The sequence below is a fragment of the Armigeres subalbatus genome, chromosome 2 (genome assembly GCF_024139115.2).
Source record: "Armigeres subalbatus isolate Guangzhou_Male chromosome 2, GZ_Asu_2, whole genome shotgun sequence".
NCBI lineage: Eukaryota > Metazoa > Arthropoda > Insecta > Diptera > Culicidae > Armigeres > Armigeres subalbatus.
This window is the reverse complement of record NC_085140.1, coordinates 198,543,366-198,560,461: the sequence shown is the minus strand read 5'-3', so window position 1 is coordinate 198,560,461 and position 17,096 is coordinate 198,543,366. Positions and strand designations below refer to the sequence as shown.

Genomic DNA, 17,096 nt, shown 5'->3' with positions numbered 1-17,096 from the left:
GCCACACACCATTCTCTTGCACAACGCCAAAGATGGCCCTAAGCACGCGTTTGCGTTATTAGAACCATAAATATTTACAACTGAATTATCTTACCAAACTGACTTAACTATGTTTTTCTATGGCTAACTTGCTCGAGTTTAGTATAAGTGTTGCTTTCCATGTTTAATAGAATGAAAAGTAAAAATTAATTTTAATTTAGTGTTTATGTTCATAATGGAGAGAAGTATTTATTTATTTATTTAAGGCCTACATCAACAGACTACTTATGTCCTAATGATAGTAATAAAAAAAAAGATATAAGCATACATATCGTCAAAACTTAAAAAAATGGACACAAACACTAAAACAGCTATCTATTGCGAAGTGAAAAATTCTTTGAATCTTCGACGCAGCGTCTGACGAGGCAGGTTGAAGTCGAATATTGTAGAAACCCTGTTGAATATACGCTGTAATCCTTCAATACTACCGTTCATACTGTAGTTAGTCCGACGGAATGGCATTCTTAACATAGCGTTATTGCGAAGTGTTCTCGGGTGTACGTTAATATTAATCTGTTCCAAAATGTCACTACAATCTATTCGGCCTTGCAAAACGTCTGCAACAAGTACAGCTCGAGCGGTGTTACGGCGTTCTCTTAGCGGCTCCAGATCGATAAGCCGACAGCGGCTTTCATAACTTGGCAGGCGTAATGGATCTCTCCACGGTAGTCTACGCAGAGCAAATCGTAGGAAGCGTCGTTGCACGGACTCAATTCGTTCGGCACCGTTCGTATAATTGGGATTCCAAACGGCGGAGCAATACTCCAGTATCGACCGCACCAGTGAGCAATACAAAGACTTTAGACAGTAAATGTCAGAAAATTCTTTACCCATCCGAAAGATGAAGCCCAGGGTTTTGGAAGCCTTACCTACAACGTATGAGATATGCATTTTGTACGTCAGCTGGGAATCCAAAATTACGCCCAAGACTTTGACATGACTCAGACGTTCTATGCTGGTATTCAAAAGCGTGTAGTCGAATCTAACGGGATTTTTAATCCGAGAAAAAGTGATCATCGAGCATTTTGCCGGATTGACTATCATACGGTTGACGTTACACCAATTGGCAAACGATTCTAACTGACGTTGAAGGAAATAGCAATCTTCGATGGATTGGATTTGCAAGAACATTTTCAGGTCATCAGCATACGATAGGCGGGGAACTTCGAGTACAAAATTCACGTCATTGAAATATAGTAGGAAGACTAACGGACCCAAATGACTTCCTTGGGGTATTCCCGATGTAGCCACGAAGGAATCAGATCTGCAGTCGCCGATAGCAACCGTTAGTTGGCGGCCGGATAGATATGATCGGAACCATTCCAATAGAGTGCCATTTACTCCTAACTTGTCTAATTTGGCGATAGCGATGCAGTGGTTTAACTTATCAAAAGCAGCTGACAGATCTGTGTAGATGACATCTGTTTGAGCTCTTTTCGTCATGCTGTTCGTGATGAAAGATGTAAGGCACAATAAATTAGTACTAGTGGAGCGACCGGCTATGAATCCATGCTGAGTTTCAGACAGATACTGCTTGCTGTGGGAAAGCAGAGGATCCATCACAACGAGTTCGAACAGTTTTGATATTGCACTCAGCGAAGTTATTCCTCGATAATTGTCCACGTCACGTTTGTTCCCTTTCTTGTGCACAGGAAACATTTGTGCAATCTTCCAACATGAAGGAAAGATGCCACTGGATAAGGAAAGCCGAAACAGGAGGAGCAACGGATACTGCAAACTGGAAATGTGTCTTTTCAGGAAATTGGATGGAATACCATCAGGACCAGGTTTGATCGATGACTTTAGTTTTGATGCAGCAGAGGAGATCATTTCTTCGCTGATGTCGATAACACCTAGTACATGGCCATATAGGGGAACATTGTCTGCTGCGTGATGTACTTCGTTGTCGGTAAGCTGTTCATCGGTAAAAACGTCAGCAAACTTTAACGAAAACAGTCTGCAGATCTCCTGCAGTGATGATACAGTTTCGCCCTTAAATGTCATAGAGGAAGGTAGGCCAGATTCCCCGCGTTGCTTGTTGACATGATTCCAAAACAGTTTAGGATGCGTTTTGAGATTGGTTTGGATCTTACTTTGATATCGGGAATAGCATATACGACTGACCCGTTTATAGGCGTTGTTGAGTCTGACGTAGTGATCCTTTAAGGAAAACGTGCGGTATTTAGTGTATTTCCTTAAGGCGGCTCTCTTGGCAGTTTTAAGTTCTCTTAATTCCCGAGTGTACCAGGACGGATGAGAGCTATTCTTGTGTACTTTTTTGGGAACATGTCGGTCAATAACGTATGCCAAGATATGCGAGAAAGTCGACGCAGCATTTTCGACATTATCGGCAAGTATAGCGTCCCAACGTATACCAGATATAGTACGCCGACAATGATTTGATGATCGGCCTTCTGAAAGTTGTATGCCACGGAAGCAGGAAATACATTGAACTCGTTGGCCATGCTCACCGGAATTTGGACAACTAAAGGAGGGTGATGAGGGACGACCTTAACCATGGGATGATGAACGGGGCGACATATTGCTTGCTCACAAAACATAAGTCTAAGCAACGTTGATTCTCATTCGCTACATGATTGATTGATCGCCGTGCTGTGGTCATCGAGAAGATGCAAAGCACCCGAGGGAAGTACTGACCGATGTCCATCGGGATAGAGGAAACCATTGTGAGACGGTCTCCACGAAACACCGGAAAGATTAAAGTCGCCGATGACAACAAGCTCATCCGCCGCTGCCATACCCTCAATTACGGTGAAGACGGAACGGCAGTGGGCATCTAAGTAGTCAACGTCACGTGTTCGATCTGGAGGTATGTACACGGCACAAAGGAAAATTGCGCTTTTCTTCAAGTGGATGGATATCCAGACTTGCTCCAAACATTGCCACGAGGAATTTTCAATTAGCCTTGCCTTCAAACCACGCCGTACAGCAAGTAAGACCAGAGCTCGTGTAGAATAATAGTAGTTAGAAGCTGTTATTCTCGATCACAGCACTTATTAACCGATCTTTGCTGCCAAATCTCGTCAAAGTTCTAATCAACGGACTAAAAAAAGCGTGTTTGATATGTAAGCCAAGACCTATTCCGGTACCTCTACAGAATTCGGAAACATGATAATTCAAGATATGGTACTTTGACGTGAATGGAAGCTGCAGTTTTTTCCAACTGCTAGCAAAGCCATCAATTGCTTCCTCAAAACCATGCTCGAGTTTCAAAGAGCTGTATCTTGCGTACACTTTTTTGAAATCATTCAGAACCTGCAGATTGAAATATTAATTAGAAAATTGTTAATGTTTAAGCAACATCTACTAGTGAAGATGCAGGGAACCCATACTACCTTCATAGATGTCTCGGGAAGGGAAATTTGTGTTAGTGGGAAAGGTGAATAATAGGGAGCTCTATTCGACAATATAGAGCGTTTGTCAATAACAGTATATGCTGTAAAAATAATAAAATATATTCATCAATTTACTTACGAACCATCCTAAGGAAAAACAAAACACAAAATTCGGCAAATCGTGCGATCGTTCTGCCGTCCGAAACAAGAGCCAACACGCACTGAACTAATTAACTTTATTAAAGGCCGCGCAATGCAAAACACAAAACTTCGGCAAAACGCGCGATCGTTCTGCCGTCCTAAACAAGAGTCAACACGCACTCTTGTAAAATGCTTTCTTCCTCTTTTGCATTTTTCCTGATGTTTTCCTTGGTTCTCGAGATCTCATTCTATATGCCGAGCTCACTCTTAAAAATCTCCAAATCTGCTGTTGGTCTTTTCATCAATTTCTTCCATACTCCAATCTTTACTTCTGATGCTCGAATACATTTGTGAACACAATAAAAAAATACAAACTTTAATCTGAATGGCATTCAACAAAGAATCTGCAGCCTGCACGTGAATTCATGAATGATTCTGAACGAGAGGTAGCATTCTTGAAGATAGACGGCTTCAACCCATACAAAAGACATACCTAAGTCAGTTTGGTGAGCTTAATCAGTTGTAAAAAATTATAATTGTAATAAAGGCAACAATGGGGCCCTCCTTAGCCGTGCGGTAAGATGCGCGCCTACAAAGCAAGACCTTGCTGAGGGTGGCTGGGTTCGATTTCCGGTGCCGGTCTAGACAATTTTCGGATTGGAAATTGTCTCGACATCCCTGGGCATAAAAGTATCATCGTTTAGCCTCATGATGTACGAATGCAGAAATGGTAACTTGGCTTAGAAACCTCGCAGTTAATAACTGTGGAAGTATGAACACTAAGCTGCGAGGCGGCAATGTCCCAATGGGGGATGTAATGCTAACAAAGGCAACAAGTGCAAACTGGTTGAAAACAACTTGGACCACTTTTTGGACGCCTTCGAAGGTATTTTGGGGATATTATTGAATTAAAATATAGATTCTTTTGAAATTAATTCTTAATTAAAAACTTCAAATCAAGATTTCTCGAGATTCCTCCTAGGGATTTTTTTTTAAATTGGTCCAGAGGTGCAGAATTACCACAGGAATCGAGCCCTGTACTTGGTTTTGATGGACATTTTTATTTTATAATAACGGTCTACCGGCGCCCCGTGGAGGGGTTTCCGTGGTTTCCGTTGTGAGTGTCGTTGAGTTGAGACTTCGTCTGTTTTCAGAAAAATATATTAAGCTCGTTTAGTGGAATGTATTAAACCGTCTAAGACGAATTAAGTACTGTCCATTTAATTCCACCAGTTAATTTTCGTTATTTTTGCAGATACGTATTTCGACCACAACTGTGTGGTCGTCTTCAGTGTCTTGTACTTGACTCGACTTGAAGAAAACAATCGCAACTTACACTGTTTATACTACGCTAGGTACCTAATCTAATCTTATTTGCCTACTTTATTTACCTATACAGTAAATTACTTTATTGTTTATGTAGAAACTTGAAGAGCCAAGAGCTGCCATTTCCCTGATCCTTATTCAACAGCACTGTTTGTACCTGTCGGTGGAAACTCTCAGCTACATCGAGTTTCCATGGGGAAGAGACATTTCTTAAGATTTTAATATTTGACGCCGTAATTGAGTGATTTACCTTATACACATGCTCTGCTACCTTAGATCTAAATTCGTAATGTAATCCCTTATCGTTTTCTCTTTCGCCTTACTCACTTCCGCCATATGTTCCTTGAACCTTATATCTAATGATCTTTTTGTTTGGCCTACATAGATTTTTTCACATTGGGAACAACTTATCTTATAAACGCCTGCCTTATTCAACATTTCTACTTTATCCTTCGTTGAACCCAATAGAGACTTGAGTTGGTTGCTTCTACTGGAGAATACTAGATCGATGCCGAATTTCCTTAGTCGAGGGCGTAGCTGGTTGGTGATGTGTTTATCATATGGGAGCGAAGAAGGAAAAACGAAGGAACTACAATACATCTTGGAAACAGCGAAGATCAACGGATACCAGGAGAGGACTATACGAGCGATCATCAACAAGAAGGAAAGGACCCTACGACGAAATGGACATACACCGCTGACACCGATAGAGGAGCCGCTGAAAAGAGTTTCGGTCCCATATGATAAACACATCACCAACCAGCTACGCCCTCGACTAAGGAAATTCGGCATCGATCTAGTATTCTCCAGTAGAAGCAACCAACTCAAGTCTCTATTGGGTTCAACGAAGGATAAAGTAGAAATGTTGAATAAGGCAGGCGTTTATAAGATAAGTTGTTCCCAATGTGAAAAAATCTATGTAGGCCAAACAAAAGATCATTAGATATAAGGTTCAAGGAACATATGGCGGAAGTGAGTAAGGCGAAAAGAGAAAACGATAAGGGATTACATTACGAATTTAGATCTAAGGTAGCAGAGCATGTGTATAAGGAAAATCACCCAATTACGGCATCAAATATTAAAATCTTAAGAAATGTCTCTTCCCATGGAAACTCGATGTAGCTGAGAGTTTGGAAATCCACCGACAGGTACAAACAGCGCTGTTGAATAAGGATCAGGAAATGGCAGCTCTTGGCTCTTCAAGTTTCTACCTAAACAATAAAGTAATTTACTGTATAGGTAAATAAAGTAGGCAAATAAGATTAGATTAGGTACCTAGCGTAGTATAAACAGTGTAAGTTGCGATTGTTTTCTTCAAGTCGAGTCAAGTACAAGACACTGAAGACGACCACACAGTTGTGGTCGAAATACGTATCTGCAAAAATAACGAAAATTAACTGGTGGAATTAAATGGACAGTACTTAATTCGTCTTAGACGGTTTAATACATTCCACTAAACGAGCTTAATATCGAGCTTAATATCTATCTATATATAGTTTTCTTTCTGGTGGAATTAAATGGACAGTACTTAATTCGTCTTAGACGGTTCGTCTGTTTTGTCAATCGAATTTGGATATTTGGATATTCATATTTGGTGAAACGGTGAACGGTGTAGTTTGTTTCTGCAGTGATAAATAAAAATCAATTAACGTGTGAAATTGATCAAGTGCCGCGGGAAATACATTTCCTTTGCGTGTCCAAGTGTTTTCTGCATCGAAATAACTAGCCGACAGGTTGTCGCTGCTGGTTATTTTCGTTTAATTGTGGATTTTCTGCCCCAGCAGCAGCTGGCGGCCGGTAACATTTTTGCGCCTTTATTGTTTCTTTGTGTTTTGTGTCGTCTGCATTGGTACCGTTTCACTATAGGATTTCGGGCGGTCATTAATCGAAAATGTCATGTCTTCCGAATTATTTTAAAATATTTTCTCTCCATTGTCAATACTCTAATTAAGAGAAATTCTGAATTTGAAGTCTCTAGGTGCACTAGTTCCAAAGATATAAGGTGGCAAAGTCAGAAATGGGTAAAAAAGTTAGCAAATTTTCTGAAAAAATATTTTATTTTCAACTATTTATTGAAATATTTTTAAATGTTTTTTCTTCAATGTTAATACATCATTACAAAGGTTATTGTATAAGCTTTTAAATGGTGTGCAAAACTAATGGTTACACTGTGAAAAAATTGAAAAAATGCGGAAGCAATATTTTTTCCAAAACGACGCTATTTTCAACTTTGATAGTGAAGAACTTTTTTTCCTCAGGAATCCCAGGTTCTTTTATGATACACATCAAGGACAAAGCTTCGACTAAAATGTCCCGAAAGAATTTCTTGCCAGTATTTGCAATTAACAGAGTTAAGTCACTCTGATTTTTTCATTTGTTTTTTACCGTGTTTTGCCTCTCTCGTACTCCAAGGTTAATGCTCATTCCAAAACGAATGTTTGATAGAAGGCCCGGAGACCCCTAGTGGTATATATCAACTAACTCAGCGCGAAGAATTGAGGTGATGTCTGTATGTGTGTGCATGCGCGTCTGTATGTATGTGCGCAAAAGAACGCAATCGCCATTTAGACACTTATTTGTGTCCGATTTTCTCGCAACAAGTTTCATTCGACGGGAAATCTAGTCCCATCGTTTCCTATTGAAAATGGGTCAGACTGAACTATGCGCTCAAAGGGTATGGTCAAAATACATTTATTGGTAATAACTTCGACTTTATTTATAACCATTTGAGCTCATTTAATTAACTTTTCAAAGGAGTAATGAATAAAACCCCAATGCAATGCAGCACAACGGTAACGGAAGGATTTAACAGTTCGCTCATATATTTCCTGTCAAATTTTACCGTTTCCGTCGCCATTCCGCTGAAATGCGTTTGGGGCTTGAGTGGTTTGAGTCATTCTCTAAACCTAATTTTCTGAGCTATTCATTAGCTACTGATGGAGAACTAAATATGAGATTTCATAATATGTAAATATTTATAAATCTCCTGGAATCAATAATTCCCGACATGTTTATTGCAAAAGTAAAGACGAACAATATCTTAGTTAGAACGGAGCGTATGAAATTCCTGCTAGTGTTCATGAATGTCTGGCTAATGGTAGGTAAATATTTATTCACTCATCTACACTTTGAGGTTCACTGGCTGAACAACCAGCGGAAAGTCAATATAAACAGTTGAAGAAATTTAGAACTCATAATGCAAGAAAATGATCAAGAGAGGCAAATGTTGACATTTTCCTTCGTGCCTTACATGAATCAGATCCATTTTAAGCTCGATTTGGATAACGAGGAGACGTTGGAAAAAATTTTCACTTAGTTATTCTTATGCCATGCGTAATTTTGTAATATTTGAAGATTTTCAAAAGTTCTTTATCTTCTAATACTTTAGATGAATTTATCTCATCTTCCATCGTTGATGGAATTGAAGAAAATATCATTGAAGACTTAAACCTTGACACAGAAAAGAATGATGCTGTATATAACTTGTAGAAATCATGAAAACAAATCAAAAGTAATTCAAATAGTGTTGTTATTTAAATTAAAAGAATTTTGCTTTTCGGAAGAATGGAGCATTCTTACATTCCACAATGAATGTCCACATTTTTTGAGAATATATTAATCTCATTTTTTGAATAACTTGTACACGTAAAAATGTCATGGGATTGCGATTTCTAATTTGCTAATACCCTTTTTCAAAAGTTATTTTCAATTTTGATTATTTGATTAACATTTAATGCTTTATGATCCTTCAGATCCTAGTACTTTGTCAAACAAATTGTTCTAAATACAAATTGTGAGGCATGAGAGTGAGAACAAAAAAATATCACGGAATGTCATGAAATTAATGTCATTTAACATGATCGCCGCCATAATGTCCATAAATTGCTGAACTTAGTTTTGTACAGCCCCTTCCTTCTCCTTAAGAAAACGCACGAAATTTCAACTTCCCAAATAGGTTTGCTTTGTCACGTTAATCGAACCTATGAAAAAATAATTACGTAATTCATAGACGATCCCCAAAGGGGGGGGGGGTTGGAAATTGTATATTCATGCTATTTCGACCATACACAGCTAAAACTAAGTGGAAAATCACTTTAAAAGTCCAATTTTATTTTTGACCGCTCGCTTGTATGGGGATCCCCCATAGTGCGTTTGAGCTGTGTGAAGGTAGTAGCGAGATGGTTGAGTGCAGTGAGTGCGGTATGGGGGTCCTGCCTAGCGATTTGCCTATGAGTTGTTCGGGTTGTGGTTGCGCTAAAGTGTACCACTACAAGTGCACTTCCATGACCAAACCATTGGCAAAGCTGGTCACGGAGAATGTAAATGTTGTGTTCAAGTGTGATTAATGTTTATCGAGCCAGTGTTGTGGCGAGCAGAATATTCTGTTCTCGAATACACAAAAGTTGGAAGAAGAGATGAAGAAGATTTCTTCACTCTCTGATTCGATCGGTGGTATTCGAGACAATATTGCTGCTCAGATAAACATCGCGTTGAATGACGGGATGGAGCAATTGGGGAAAAAGGTACAAAATGCCTTAGACAATGCAGTCTCTGGTTTTCGGATTTAATTGGAAATGAGTTGGAAAATATGAAAGGTTCATTTTACAATTTGATGCGCGCAGTAAAGTAGATGCAATGAATGTAATGCAAGGTTCATCTCGTTCGACTTCGGAGTCGGCACTTAATCCCAGAGGTAAAAAGCGAAAGGTTCAGGAAGCAGACGACGCGTCTGATGATGTTTTTAATGAAAATGTTAGTTTCGCGGATATTGTTAAGAAGAAGTGCACTGGGATGAAAAGTAATAGTAGTAATAAAGCTAAGACAAAAAGTACGACCGCTAATGATGTGAAGGTTGTTCGTAAGGCTCGTCCGGTTATAGTGATAAAACCGAAAGAGTTCAACCAGAGTAGCGATGATACTCGGAAATTTTTGATCACCAAATTAGATCCAAAAACACACAAAATCAGTAACTTTAGAAACGGGAAAACGGCTCTATTATTGCTGAGTGTGCAACAGGATATAGTATTAATGTTGTGAAAGAAGGCATTCAAAGCGAGTTGGGTGAAAATTACAATGCTGTTGTTCCCTCATCGGTGCCAAGGTTAAAAGTGATGGGCATGAGCGAGAAACTTTCCTCCGATGACTTCATTCAGATTTTAAAAGATCAGAATGAAGACATCGCTATCAATGATGTAAAAGTAATACGGGTGTTTGAAAATCCTCGTTTCAAATACAACAAGTACAACGTTGTGATTGAAGTCGATAAAGACAGTCATAGCTGTTTGTTGACCGCGAAAAAAGTAAATATAAGGTTTGATCGGTGCCTTGTTGTTCCTGAGATTAGTATTCTTAGGTGTTTCCAATATGGAGAAATTGGGCCCATGAGCACAGATTGCAAAACGCTATCGCGTGCTCTAAGTGCAGTGGACCTCACAAGACATCTGAATGCACGTCATCTGTATTGAAATGTGTTAATTGTAATAAAATGAATCAAGAACGTAAAACGAATTTGGACGTTAAACACGGAGCATTCAGTACTGAATGCAAAGTGTATAAAAGATTAGTTGATCGCAAAAAGAGAAGCTTGCATTTCAATGAATAGCAACCAAGTTCTAGTATGAATGTAAATAAATTCGATATTTTGTATTTGAACATTGCAGGTCTCTCTACAAACTACGTTGCATTACGTCAGCTTGTACAAGATAAACGTCCATTTTTAGTCTTTTTATCTGAAACGCATATCGTTGACAGTGATTCTTTCGAACAGTACAGTATCCCGGGTTACAGTGTAGCTGCTTGTTTATCACATTCAAGACACACTGGCGGTGTTGCTATTTATGTCAAAGAATCGGTTCAATTCAAGCTTCAATTGAACGAAGTTTGTGATGGTAACTGGTTCTTAGGCATTGCAGTTGAACGTGGCATGAAGATGGGTAACTATGGAGTTTTATATCACTCTCCCAGTTCAAATGACCAGCGATTTGTTGAAATTTTGGAGAACTGGTTGGAGATGTTCATAGATCCTAGTAAATTAAATATACTCGCTGGCGATTTTAATATCAATTGGTGTGACATCCATAATTCGAATCATTTGAAACGGTTAGCAGACTTTTTGATTTGAAACAAAAGGTCTTCGATTACACACGTATTTCTCAGCACAGTAGAACTTTAATTGATCATGTATATTCTAATTTCGATTCCGTTAGTACGGTAACGATTTGTGATTTGAAAATAACCGATCATGAAACTCTAGTAATTAACGTAGATGATAATAGTGATAATAATAGTGATCTTATCAAATTAAAGTGTTGGAGAAAATCTTAAAACCAAGCTACCCCGGGTCTTGTCGCAAGAAACGTGGATTTTCAATCAAACGTCAGTTCGTTAGATAAAACATCAGCTGTTCTTACTGACGTTTTGAAAACCTGTACCAATAATCTAATAGAACATAAATATGTATCTCTGAAAAACTCGAACAGCTGGTACAATCTGGATCTTTACGATTCAAACGTAAAGGGACAAATTGTACAGAAAATTTTGTAGAAGTAATAATGCTATTCATTGGAAAAGGTATCAGGTCGCGCGTAATAAATATTCGCATCTCTTTTAATTAAAGCGATACGAAGCTAATCAGAGGAAAATTGATCAGCATCAAACCAACAGCAAAGAGTTATGGAAAATTTTAAATCCTTGTTAAAACCTAATAGTAGCAAACCGCGATCCATAACCTTCGATGGCACAGTAGAACAGTCAGAACAAGTTATTGCAGATAAATTCAATCAATATTTCGTCAACAGTGTCTCACTGATTAACCAGTCAATTGAGTTAGTTGATGAGCCTGACGAAATAAAACAGCCGATTAATTTTAATTGTAGATTTGATGGATTTCACCCAATAACATTAGAAGAACTTGAAAATATTTGCTTTTCAATTGGAAAAACGGCTGGAGTCGATAATGTTAATGCCAAGGTAATACAAGACTGCTTTGATGTCATCGGACACAACTTGCTGGACCTTATAAATGAATCTTTACGAACTGGGCACGTGCCACAAGTTTGGAAGGAATCTCTAGTGATTCCGATTCAAAAGTTGCTGGGACGATTAAAGCCGAAGAGTTTCGTCCTATCAATATGTTGCACACATTAGAGAAAAGTTTGGAACTTGTAGTAAAAGGCCAGCTGCTTGAGTATTTGAATAGAAATAACTTGCTGATACCGGAACAATCGGGATATCGAGAAGGTCATTCTTGTGAAACCGCATTGAACTTGGTATTAGCTAAATTGAAGGAAAATGTAGAGCGTAAAGATACGATTGTTGCTGTGTTCTTGGATCTAAAACGCGCTTTTGAGACAATTTCTCGGCCCTTATTGTTGAGCACAATCAAGCGCTTTGGAATTTCGGGATCTGCATACAATTGGTTTGAAAGCTATTTGTCTGACAGATCTCAAAGGACTGCTTTAATGATTCTGTTTCTAGTCCCGTGGAGAACACGCTAGGAGTGCCACAGGGAAGTGTATTAGGGCCTATTTTATTCATTATGTATATATAAATGACATGCGACGAGTCTTAAGCCCTCAGTACACTGTTTGTCATGATGACAAATATTTGTCAAGTCAGCCTGAAATCCATGTCGATTTCTAATCAGTCTGATAGATGTCCGGATAAACTTGACAAATATTTGTCATTATGACAAACAGTGTACTGAGGGCTTTACGATTTTGTGATATAAATCTTTTTGCTGATGACACCGTAATATTCATTGCAGCTAAAAATTTAGCAGATGCCGTTTCACGCTTGAACGAGGATTTACACTCTCTAAGTAGATGGTTGAAATACAAGCAATTGAAATTGAATATTAATAAAACAAAATACATGGTAATTTCGCATACCCGAGTAAATGAGGATGTCTCTGTTAAAATTGATGATGAGACAATTGATCGCGTCCGCGATATTAAATATCTTGGCGTGATTATTGATGACAAGCTAAAATTTGACATACATATTGACAATGTTATCAAGAAAATAGCCAATTATTTTCTGTATGGCGCTTCACAAAACTCTTTGTTTTTTAAAGGTATAAATGTTTTCAATTCGATGCCTTCACACATCAAACGTGCAGTCACGCTAACACAGTTTAAGAGACAATGTATTTCACACGTCAAAGCTGCCTTTTGAACAGCTACCCGGCAATTTTTACCCGTTAACACATGTATCTTGACGAAGTTTTTGACAACGGATGATTTTCATGGACCATTTTTATTTTAATTATTTATTGAGACATTAATAAGCTATAACGATCGACTCAATGATGATGATGGATTTTAATTTATTGACGTAGTTTATTTCTGAACCTTTCTTAGTGTAGTCTACAAAAGTTTGAGCATCGCGCGCGGATTACAGATATGAATGATTTTGAATTTATTTAAAAACTTGCATATTTCGAACTGTTGAATCATGCTCTTGAATTAGTAGTAAGTCTTCTGGTAGATTATTTTGTACTCGCGGTTGTTCCGAAACTTTTGTTATCGACGGAGCGGTTACACAAGTTTTGATGTTTGGTTGTCGAACCTAATGATCCATGTTCAGATACATACGAGATAATAAAAATTTATTCGGTTGTCTGAATGTTTGTAAATTGTAGTATGGATTGTACGACATTTCGCGGTAAAACATTCCGCGGTAAACCTTTTCGCGGTGTACCAGTTTGCGGTCTACCATTTCGCGTTCAGTATCATTTCGCGGTATAACATTTCGCGGTTTATATCATTTGGCGGTTTACCATTCCGCGGTTAGTACTATTCCGCGGTGAAACTTTTCGCGGTCAATACCAATTTGCAGGTTTAATTTTACTAATGTTACAAGTAGTTCAATAATGTGTTCTTCAGCTTTGAAAAGCCTCAAAATTTACGTAATTATTATGTAAAGCGAATAATCATTGAGTTTACATTCTTCTTCTTCTTATTGGCATTATATCCCCACACTGGGACAGAGCCGCCTCGCAGCTTGGTGTTCATTCAGCACTTCAACAGTTATTATCTGCGAGGTTTCTAAGCCAAGTTACCATTTTTGCATTCGTATATCATGAGGCTGACACGATGATAGATACTTTTATGCCCAGGGAAGTCGAGACAATTTCCAATCCGAAAATTGCCTTGACCGGCACCGGGAATCGAACCCAGCCAGTTTACATTAGACTTATATAAATTCAAATCCCAACAAAAACAATGTTTTGAAGCAAAACATATTTGCAAATACGACTACCGGCACCGCAACGGGGGTGACAATGGGTCTGGGGTGAGAATGGGTCATCACATTCACCGGCAGTCTGGAGGTCGAAGAGCAAAATCGTCCAAAAAGGTCTCTTATATTTTAGTCTTCTTGCCCTCAATCCAATCTAAAAGCATTCTAAGTGGTTTAAATAGTGACCCATTCTCAACCCCATTTGACCCATTGTCACCCCCTACGATGGTATGTAAAGAATGCGAAACAACACACTTCGCCTTATACCGGGTAAATGCAAACATTTAAAGAAAGCAAAACCTAACATTTTGCGTTAAACCGGGCAAATGCAAACATTTGAAGAAACAAAACAACACACTGCCTTTTACCGGGCAAATGCAAATATTTAAAGAAGGCATAACATCACAATTTGCCTTATACCGGGCAAATGCGAACATTTAAAGAAGACGAAACAACACATTTTGTCTTATACCGGGCAAATGCGAACATTTGAAGAAGACAGCACATGATATTTCGCCTAATGCCGGCTAACATTTAAGGAAGATACATTTTGCCTTATGAATAATTTTCAGTTTTTTCATCTTCTAAGTTCTACCAGAATATCATAGCCTTTAAAGGTATTAAGACAGCGACCTTTATCATATGATATAGTGTATCTTGGTGACAAAGCTCACACATCTAATTATCATATTGACAATAATGTATATGTCTTCTTTTGGAAATAACATGCGTAAAAGAAAAGAGAAAAATAATTGAAAGGGGAACGCAATGAAAGAAACGGCCATATAAAGAAGAGAAAATTAAGAGTTGGTAGAAAAGAATGGCAAACTCTTAAAAATACAAAAAAAAGTTAATAAGATAAGGTAAGTTTGAATACCGCAAAACGGATCACCGCGAAATTGTAAACCGCGAAATAATATATACCGCGAAACGGAATACCGCCAAATTGTATAAACCGCGAAACAGATTACCGCCAAATGATACAGACCGCGAAATGGTACACCGCGAAATGGTTTACCGCGGAATGTTTTACCGCGAAATGTCGGACAACCGTAGTATGTATAAAATAAGTAGATCATTCGGGCTACATTCAGCATTTTTATCGTAAATAATCAAATAAACAAGTATGTTCATATTGCTCCATAGAGTGGCTTTGGAAAAAATGTCTTTCGCGGTACATAAAACTATTTTCAACAGAATCTTATTTAAAAAAGCGTTTTCACTCATGCTATATTTCCGGTTCTTCCAGAAAATCTGCGAAAAGCCCCAGATCGTGAACGACTACGAAGCAGGCCGCGGCATTCCGAACAACTTGATCCTAGGCAAGATCGAACGGGTGATTGGAATAAAACTTAGAGGCAAGGACATCGGCACCCCGATGGCGCCTCCCGGTAAGAAGTGAACAACGTCGGGAGGCAAAAGTAATTAAACACACGAACACATTTGCATAAAGACAAATTTAAAGAAAACAAAAAAACTGAAGCATACCCAAGTAACGCGCGTGAAACAAGAGTGAATTATGCTAACTAACTCAAGCCGACAATTGCTGCTAAAACATCATTTTCCGGTTGACTCTTGTAACAACACTCAAACGGAGGAGGAAAGCGCTTTTTCAATTGCTTCTAGAGCAAGGAAACACCATTCTCAACGCAGGCGTAGAAATACTTTCAACAACGGCTCTCGTATCCTTTTTCTCCAAAATTAGGCACTAGTACAACACCAACAAAAAAGTAAAAATTCTACATTCGTGTCACAAGTGAATGTTCAAAAAAGGATAATTAGTGTTAGCGCATTTTCCTCGTTCAATTTAGAACGGGATGCTTTTGAATAATTCGTTACTATCTGTTACTATCACTGATTGATTGAACATATTTTGATGAATATATTCTTTACTATGTAGTGCTGAATAAACAAGAAAAATTGCATATGGTTAGTCGCACTCTCACTTTTTTGTTGAAAGCATATTCATGTTCAGATATTCAAACAAAGGTGGGCAATGAGCAATTATAGCTGATGGCTAATACTGACCAGAGATAATACTCGATCAAACCATAAAATCTAATTCCTATCACAAATAAGAGTAGCTCTGAGCACATTTACATTGCGTTTGTCATTTCCGTACTTTAATACAATGCACTAATGAGGTAGGTTCATAAACAATCGCCACAAAGCTCTTCCCAGGTATATCAAACATTTCAAATGTATTGCGTGTAAAATGCTTTTCCCCAATTCGCCGGTTTTTGAAAATAATTCAATTTGTATTCGAATATTTCAGGAAGCAATTAATTAGGAGAAGTCGCAGATGACACTGAAGAGGGGCACATTCTTGAAGAGAATCGAAATTGGCGCTAAAATGGAATACGAAAATGACAAAAAGCAGGAATTTTCTAAAGCAGTTCTATGTTCTGCAATTGCAAACAAAAACAGGTGTTTTTAAACAAAAGTTAAAAGTTTTGTGCATTTGTCTGTAGAATAACATTTTCATACCCAAATCACTATATTGCGTGACGTTCATCAAAATCTCGGAACGATATGGTTTTAACGGTTTTATTCGAAGTTTCATTACCATACTTGCATATTACCTATTAACACACAGTTCACACATACATGTAGACTATGTTTAACGGCATGTGACTGCTAAGCATAATACAAATAAGGTATAGAAATAACTACTGAAATCTTGCAAAATCATTGTCAGATGCTATTCGAGAGCGATGAAAATTAAATGATCTTATTTCTCATCTGTAGTTGTACACATCGCTAGTTTTAGTCCGTTTTATTTCGATCCGATAGGCCATGCTGATTTGTCTGTTAAGGGACCATCCACAAAGTACGTCACGCTCCTAGGGAGGAGGGGGGGTTCCGAGCAGCGTGACGACTCTTACAAAAATTTTAGAGTTTTAATACAACCAGTGTGACGAAGGGAGAGGGGGTTGAGAATCGCCATTTTTGCGTGACGTACTTTATGGATCTTCCCTAATGTGTTTAACCGCA

The 17,096-nt window shown here is 38.3% G+C and overlaps 1 protein-coding gene across 2 annotated transcripts in view; it reads left to right on the top strand.

Annotated features, from left to right (window-relative positions):
- Nucleotides 1–16,857, top strand: part of LOC134211480 (endothelial differentiation-related factor 1 homolog) — a 33,182-nt gene extending 16,325 nt beyond the window's left edge. The window contains exons 4-5 of one of the 2 annotated variants that reach the window (XM_062688369.1): nt 15,352–15,493; nt 16,378–16,857. In XM_062688369.1, the coding sequence (XP_062544353.1) occupies nt 15,352–15,493; nt 16,378–16,388 (153 nt within the window). In that variant the 3' untranslated portion in view covers nt 16,389–16,857. Of the gene's footprint in view, nt 1–15,351; nt 16,028–16,377 lie in introns of those variants that run through there. The other variant, XM_062688368.1, reaches the window with a different exon arrangement.
- Nucleotides 16,858–17,096: the final 239 nt, after the last annotated feature.